This window comes from Mus caroli, chromosome 10 (genome assembly GCF_900094665.2).
Source record: "Mus caroli chromosome 10, CAROLI_EIJ_v1.1, whole genome shotgun sequence".
Classification (NCBI taxonomy): Eukaryota; Metazoa; Chordata; class Mammalia; order Rodentia; family Muridae; genus Mus; species Mus caroli.
The window spans coordinates 3,720,928-3,728,708 of record NC_034579.1 but is presented as its reverse complement, the minus strand read 5'-3'; the positions used below and the strand labels follow the sequence as shown (position 1 = coordinate 3,728,708).

The following is a 7,781-nucleotide window of genomic DNA, read 5'->3' as shown; positions in this document are numbered from 1 at the left end:
AGCTCCTAACTACCAAGTCATTTCTCCAGCTCCTAACTACCAAGTCATGTCTCCAGCTCCTAACTACCAAGTCATTTCTCCAGCTCCTAAAAGTTTTTTTTTTTTAAAACTAGAAGCATTATAAATTTAAACCTCCCATAAAGTCTATTTAAAGTTATCTTCACTAAAGCCAAAGCTGTATGTTGTTATTAACCAGTCATTTCTTAGTGAAAGAGAGTTCTGCAAATGCCTAAGTATGTGTATGCTGTAGATGTATAGATTGTGCATGTATGCTGTAGATGTATAGATTGTGCATGTATGCTGTAGATGTGTAGATTGTGCATGTATGCTATAGATGTATATATAGATTGTGCATGTATGCTGTAGATGTATAGATTGTGCATGTATGCTGTAGATGTATAGATTGTGCATGTATGCTGTAGATGTATAGATTGTGCATGTATGCTGTAGATGTATAGATTATGCATGTATGCTGTAGATGTATAGATTGTGCATGTATGCTGTAGATGTATAGATTATGCATGTATGCTATAGATGTATAGATTGTGCATGTATGCTATAGATGTATAGATTGTGCATGTATGCTATAGATGTATAGATTGTGCATGTATGCTGTAGATGTATAGATTATGCATGTATACTGTAGATGTATAGATTGTGCATGTATGCTATAGATGTATAGCTTGTGCTTAATTGTTCCCTCTTTGTCCCCGACAACGAGGTGGCTGAGGGTAGTTCAGACGTGTCCTGATGTTCCAGAGCAGCTAGGTCTCATGAATATATAATGCCCATGAATCTTTGGTTAGTTTGTTCTAGGTCTGCCAGTTCTTCCTCATTCTTTTGTTTCTTTGGTTTTTGAGACACAGCATACATCCCTGCTTGGCTTCAAACTGTCTATGCTCCTGCATCATCTTCCTAGTTGCTGGGTGGAGTGTGTGCACCCACATACCTGGTCTGTTTGTCTTCCTCTTGTCTGCAGTCCCTCCATCTTGTGTCTTGGCTTTCCCTTGGACTGGGTATTGGGAAGTGGAAGTACTTGGCATGCTGAGGCAGAGGTTGGGATCCCAGCCTTATCTTTGGTCACCTGTGTAGCCTAGTGACACACCATTCACGGGCCCGAGTTTCTTCAGCAGTTAAGTAGTAATGCAGGTGAAACGCCCTTTGTCTGATGATAGGAGATCTGCGAAACATTTGAAATGTCAGCACAAGATGGGAAGTGAGGATTGTTCAACTCATCTTCTCTAAGGTCACAGTCAAGGCCCAGACACTCTAGCAATACAATACATGATTGCCTCCCTGTATAGAAATAAAAATGAATTAATTCTACACTCATAATTGAGTCCCATCCACAAGACGAGTCACACGCATACACATTTTTCAAAATCCAAAACCACCCAGAATGTAAATGTAAGATAAGGGACACTCAGAGTGCTGGTTGGCTTTGTGTCAGCTTGATACTAGCTAGAGTCATTTGGAAGCAGGGAGCCTCTATTGAGAAAATATCCCTTCCAGATTGACCTGTGGGCAAAGCCCGTGGTGCGTTTCCTTGGTTGATGATTCATCTGGACGGCTCAGCCTCCTGTGGGTGGGACCACCCCTGGGCTGGTGTCCTGCATGCCCTGAGAGAGCAGGCTGAGCAAGCCATGAGGAGCAAGCCAATAAGCAGCACCCCTCTAAGGCTTCTGACCATCTCCTGCATCCAGTTTCTGCCTTGAGTTCCAGAAATTGATGGCTCTAAAGCAGGCACTTATGTAAACTGTACATAGGTCAGAAAGCAGAGTAAGTTGTGGGTGAACTGACAGTGTTGCTGTTTCTCAGTCCTTTCTGTTGGGATCTATCTCTTCATCTCCTGTAGTCTGTCTGACGGCCACACAGAGAGCCCTGGCCTGGCCTGTGGTCCATATGGGGCACAATAGGTGACAAGCTGGAGAGTAACCATAAGGCACTATTCTAATCTCAGGGAACACATGCAATGACATATTCAGAAGACATTGTTAGTTGTCACGTCTGGGGAGTGAGCTTCTGATATCTGATATGTGCTTGTGTGCTTGTGTGTGCACAAGCGTGCGTGCATGTGTGTGTGTGTGTGTGTGTGTGTGCATGCAGTTGATAGCATCTTGCGGTACATGAGAGCTTTCCTCAGAAGAGTAACCCTGCCACATATCAGTTAGCCAAAGTCTGCTCTGGACTAACTGGTCAGGAGTCCTGGCCAACGGGGTCATATGCCCAGGCCTGAGAGATAGGGATGAACTCGCCTTGCCTTGGTCTATCTGAAGAGCAGTTCATGATAAGGGACTAGGGACAATACAGCCCCTTGAGACAGGAGGGGCTGAGGGAGTAGGGCGTACAGGCCAGCATGTGGGCAGTTGGGGGGGGGGGAAGGGCAGGATTTTGTGGGAGTTGGGTGACTTACCACAGTTACTCAGTCTCCTAAGTCGTTCTGAGACTTTAGACAGTGTTGGTAGTTTTGAACTTTTCTCTCTTGAATTTATTTCCTGCAGAATTATGGCCTTGAAACTGATACTATGAAGAACTTGGTTCTGAAACTGCGGGCATCTTCCCACAACTTGCAGAATTACATCAGTAGCCGTCGGAAGAGTCCAGCCTACGATGGGAATACGTCCCGTAAGCCCCCCAATGAGTTCCTGACTTCTGTGGTGGAACTCATTGGTGCTGCCAAGGCCCTGCTGGCTTGGCTGGACCGGTAAGCTGTGGGACAATGCAGCCTGGGGCACATGGAGGGCCTAGAATGCTCAGCAGCCTCAAGTTTGCCTCAGGAAGAAAAGCCCATTGTCCCTGGGTCTCCCTCTCCCTGGAATTCAGGGGCCAGGGGTCAGAGGTAGACCTTTTTTTTTTTTTTAAAGGTATTTATTTTATGCATATGAGTACATTGTTGTCTTCAGACACCAGAAGAGGGCATCAGATCCCATTACAGATGGTTGAAGGGCACCATGTGGTTGCTGGGAATTGAACTTAGTACCTCTTGGAAGAACAGTCAGTGCTCTTAACCACTGAGCCATCTCTCCAGCCCCAGAGGTAGATCTTAGAGTGCCTTTGAATGTTACTTTGAAGGTCAGCAACAGGAACAACTAAACCCCAGGTTAGAGGCAGTGAAACTGTGCTAACGGTTGTTTTGCTGAGATTAAGCGTCAGCACTGGAATCTGAATGGCACGAAGGACGCAGTTAGTGGACCTGGCTTGGCTCATTTCAGTTCTGGGTCTTGTGTTCTTCCATTCACCTTCCTGGTTTGTTTGTTTGTTTGTTTGAATAGAGTGCTTTTATTAATTCTTTGAGTCTTTCATACAATGTATCTTGTTCATATCCACTCCCACTCCTCCCCACAGCTCCTCCTGGATGCACCTTCCCCTCCATACCACCTCACCTTGTGTCCTCTTCCATAGTTTTCCCTGAACCTTGGCAGGCTGAGGGTATTGTGTTGTAAATGTTTTAGGGAGGGGGGCAGGTACCCCAAGGCAAGTTGTTCTCTGTAGTTGTTTTTTCCTGTAATCTCAGTCTACTGTAAAGGAAACATATTTGATGAGGGCCTGAGAGAGACATGTATCTGTGACTTTAAGGACACAAGATTTAGAACGCAGTTAGACATTACACTGGCTTTGGAAACTGCAGCTGTGGGTTCTCCTCTGGATTCCGTGGCCTCACCAGCCACAGGAAGTTGGCTAAATTTACAGGTGCCAAATCATCCTTTTGAGCAGGCTTTAAGTGCAGTTAGACAGCTGTTAGTTACTGCGGGATCTTTCAGAATAGCTTACCGTCATGGTTGTTGTTGCGGTTCGTAGGTGACACAACTGGATAGTACTATTGGTTCTTGGCAATTTGCATGGCCCCTTGGGATGCTGTAAGAGCTGGTCCTCGGGGTCAGATTTCTGGTGTTCAGATGAAGTAGCCTGATGGAAGATAACCTAAGGCAGCCTGCAGTGTAGCCATGCATGCATGTTGGGGTGGGACTCTCAGGGGTTCTCGTCTCCATCCACTCATTAAAGAGAGTTCTTGTTCCTTCCCAGGGCTCCATTCACAGGGATCACAGATCTCTCTGTGACAAAGAACAAAATCATCCAACTGTGCCTGGACCTGACCACAGCAGTCCAGAAGGTCGGTAATGCGTCACCGTTGGCTTCCAGAACTTTTTCCTCATGTTTCTCTTTTTTCCAAGGGGTTCCCATATGGGTACAAAGTATTCAATCCTCCCCTTCCATCAAAATTTGGTGCTTCTGTTGAGGAACGACCAGCAGCCTCAGGCTCAGAAACGACTTGGTCTTATAATCACTAGTGCTTCCGTATCTCTTTGAGCAGAAACTAGAATTGTGGACTAGCCAAGTCTCACTGTCTTCTTGTTCTGAGTGCTTTGCTGGGCTTTGCTGATTCTGACTTCAATTGACCTTTGTTGTCGGGGTTAAAGGTCAGGATGAGACAGCGTATGAGGCTGTAACAAATAACCCCAGACCTTAGCAGTTTGTAAATGGATCCCACTGGGAGATGAGCTTTGGTTCTTCTCACAGCAATCAGTCAGCATCCTGCTTAGCCTGTCCCTCTGTCCCTCTGTCCCACTGCAGAGACAGAGACTTAGTGGTTCTTGCGCTCTGGGTTGAACTGATGTCTCAGATCCCGTCATGCCTTCCACTTAGACATGGTTCTGTAAACCTGTAACGTTTTATGTTAGCCTGTGGTTTGTCTAGCTTCCATGATATTAACTAAAAAGATAGATAATGAGTACTAAGACCAACTGCTGCCCTGTTACTTGGCATACAGCAGATTCTTTTTTTTTTTTTCGTAATCATATGATTTTAATTACATCAATCTTCATTTTCTGATCTGGTTGTTTATTGCCATATCCATACAATTAATTATCAAACTTTTTAAACGACAAATATATTCATTTGTATCTTTTTTCTTTCCGTTTTTGTTTACTAGGTATTTTCTTCATTTACATTTCAAATGCTATCCCAGAAGTCCCCCAGACCCTCCCCACTCCTCTCCCCATCCACTCCCACTTCTTGGCCCTAGCATTCCCTTGTACTGAGGCATATGAAGTTACCAAGGGGCCTCTCTTTCCAATGATGGTCGACTAGGCCATCTTTTGCTACATATGCAGCTAGAGACAGGAGCTCCGGGGTACTGGTTAGTTCATATTGTTGTTCCACCTATAGGATTGCAGATCCCTTCAGCTCCTCGGGTACTTTCTCTAGCTCCTCCAGTGGGGGCCCTGTGTTCCATCCAATAGCTGACTGTGAGCATCCACTTCTGTGTTTGCCAGGCACTGGCATAGCCTCACAAGAGACAGCTGTATCAGGGTCCTTTCAGCAAAATCTTGCTGGCATATGCAATGGTGTCAGCGTTTGGAGGCTGATTATGGGATGGATCCCTGGGTGCGGCAGTCTCTAGATAGTCCATCCTTTCGTCTCAGCTCCTAACTTTGTCTCTGTAACTCCTTCCATGGGTGTTTTGTTCCCAATTCTAAGAAGGGGCAAAGTGCCCACACTTTGATCTTCGTTCTTCTTGAATTTTATGTGTTTTGCACATTGTATCTTGTATCTTGGATATTCTAAGTTTCTGGGCTAATATCCACTTATCATTGAGTACATATCATGTGAGTTCTTTTGTGATTGGGTTACCTCATTCAGGATGATACCCTCCAGGTCCATCCATTTGCCTAGGAATTTCATAAATTCATTCTTTTTAATAGTTGAGTAGTACTCCATTGTGTAAATGTAGCACATTTTCTGTATCCATTCCTCTGTTGAGGGGCATCTGGGTTCTGTCCAGCTTCTGGCTATTACAAATAAGGCTGCTATGAACATGTTGAGCATGTGTCCTTCTTACTAGTTGGAACATCTTCTGGATATATGCCCAGGAGAGGTATTGCGGGATCCTCCAGTAGTACTATGTCCAATTTTCTGAGGAACCGCCAGACTGATTTCCAGAGTGGTTGTACAAGCTTGCAATCCCACATATAGAAGAATCTTAAAAAATTATTTTTGAACTGAATTTCTTATGAATATAAGGAATGGATTTTCTCCTTTCTATTTGGTTTTAAAGATTTTATTTTTTTATTTTAATAAAGGGGGGTCTGTGTCCCCTGTGTATGTGTATATCTCTATGAATGTCTGTGTATGTGTGTGTCTGTGCACATGAGTGCGCATGTCTGAGTCTAGAAGGCAGCGGATCCCTTGAAGCTGGAGTTACAGGTGCTTCTGCAGCTCCCATTTTGATCCTGGGGATGGAACTTGGGTCCTCTGTGATATTAGCTCCTCACTACTGAGCCATCCTCAGTCTCTCCGTGCGGCTTTAAACGTTGTGCTGCGCTGGTGGTTGTTTCTATGCATGGTCTGATAAAAAAAAAGTCCTTCCCCCTTATTCCTGACTGTGCAGTAACAGAGGCAGGTGTGTGTGTGTGTGTGTGTGTGTGTGTGTGTGTGTATGTGGCCCTCTGTAACACAGAATAAAGTGTGACTGTGTTTGTGCCATTTATTTGAGATCTAGTCCTGAGCAGCCACTGTGCTCTGCTAGAAGTGCCCAGAGGCACTGAAGGGATTTGGTTTTGCTCATTTTTCTGACGTAAGAGGTGATTTTGATGGAAAGACTCTGACATCAGCTGTGATACATGAGGGCCATGGAGTCTAAGTCCAGGCGTCGATGGTGGAAAGTATTTCCCAACCCTTGCTACCGTGACGGCACTCTTCCCTGTTCTATTCCCTTACTGTTCTTCCCTTACTATTCTGATTGGTTGTTTTGATTTATAACTGAGTTTATCTGTAGTCCACTATATCCAAGTGTAAGAGGCAAACAGTGAAATTAGCAAATGGGCCTCGATTTGTGTGTCCTGGGATGGGTCCTAGTTGGTGAGCCTGATGTGGACCTTAGCTGTGGAGCATGGGGAATGGAGGGAAGCTGTGAGGGCAGGGCAGATGCAGATGTAGATGCAGATGCAGATGCAGGGCAGGTGAGGAGGCAGATGCAGAGCAGGTGGGGAGGCTGGGGCAGATGCATTGCTGTTTGTTTTTACAGGAGAGTGGCTTTGCCTGAGCACATTAATCTTGGCTTTGTAGGCATTTGGACAGTCCCTCCAATAAACATTTACTTGGCATCTGTGCTTGCCACTGTTCTAGGCACCAGGGTGCCAGAGTGAACAAACAGATATCTGTACCTCAGTGAACTTAGCGTGGGGCCTAAGAAACAAGAAAGGAGGTCAATAAGCAAAGCACCAATGTGTGAGGCTCCACACAGTACACACAGTATATACAATGTGTGAGGTTACACACAGTACACACAATGTGTGAGGTTACACACAATATATACAATGTATGAGGTACACACAGTACACACAATGTGTGAGGCTCTACACAGTACACACAGTATATACAATGTGTGAGGTACACACAGTACACACAATGTGTGAGGTACACACAGTACACACAATGTGTGAGGTAAACACAGTACACACAATGTGTGAGGCTACACACAGTACACACAGTGTGTGAGGTAAACACAGTACACACAATGTGTGAGGTACACACAGTACACACAATGTGTGAGGTACACACAATGTGTGAGGTACACACAGTACACACAATGTGTGAGGTACACACAATGTGTGAGGTACACACAGTACACACAATGTATGAGGTACACACAGTACACACATTGTGTGAGGTACACACAGTACACACATTGTGTGAGGTACACACAGTACACACAATGTGTGAGGTACACACAGTACACATAGTACACACAATGTGTGAGGCTACACACAGTACACACAATG

At 45.0% G+C, this 7,781-nt stretch overlaps 1 protein-coding gene across 3 annotated transcripts in view; it reads left to right on the top strand.

Annotated features, from left to right (window-relative positions):
• The window catches only part of Cnksr3 (CNKSR family member 3), a 94,729-nt gene that overhangs the window by 58,119 nt on the left and 28,829 nt on the right, over window positions 1-7,781 (top strand). For all 3 annotated transcript variants that reach the window (XM_021174253.1, XM_029482786.1, XM_029482785.1), the window contains exons 3-4: window positions 2,502-2,704; window positions 4,024-4,111. In XM_021174253.1, coding sequence (XP_021029912.1) covers window positions 2,502-2,704; window positions 4,024-4,111 — 291 coding nt within the window. The remainder of the gene's footprint in view (window positions 1-2,501; window positions 2,705-4,023; window positions 4,112-7,781) is intronic.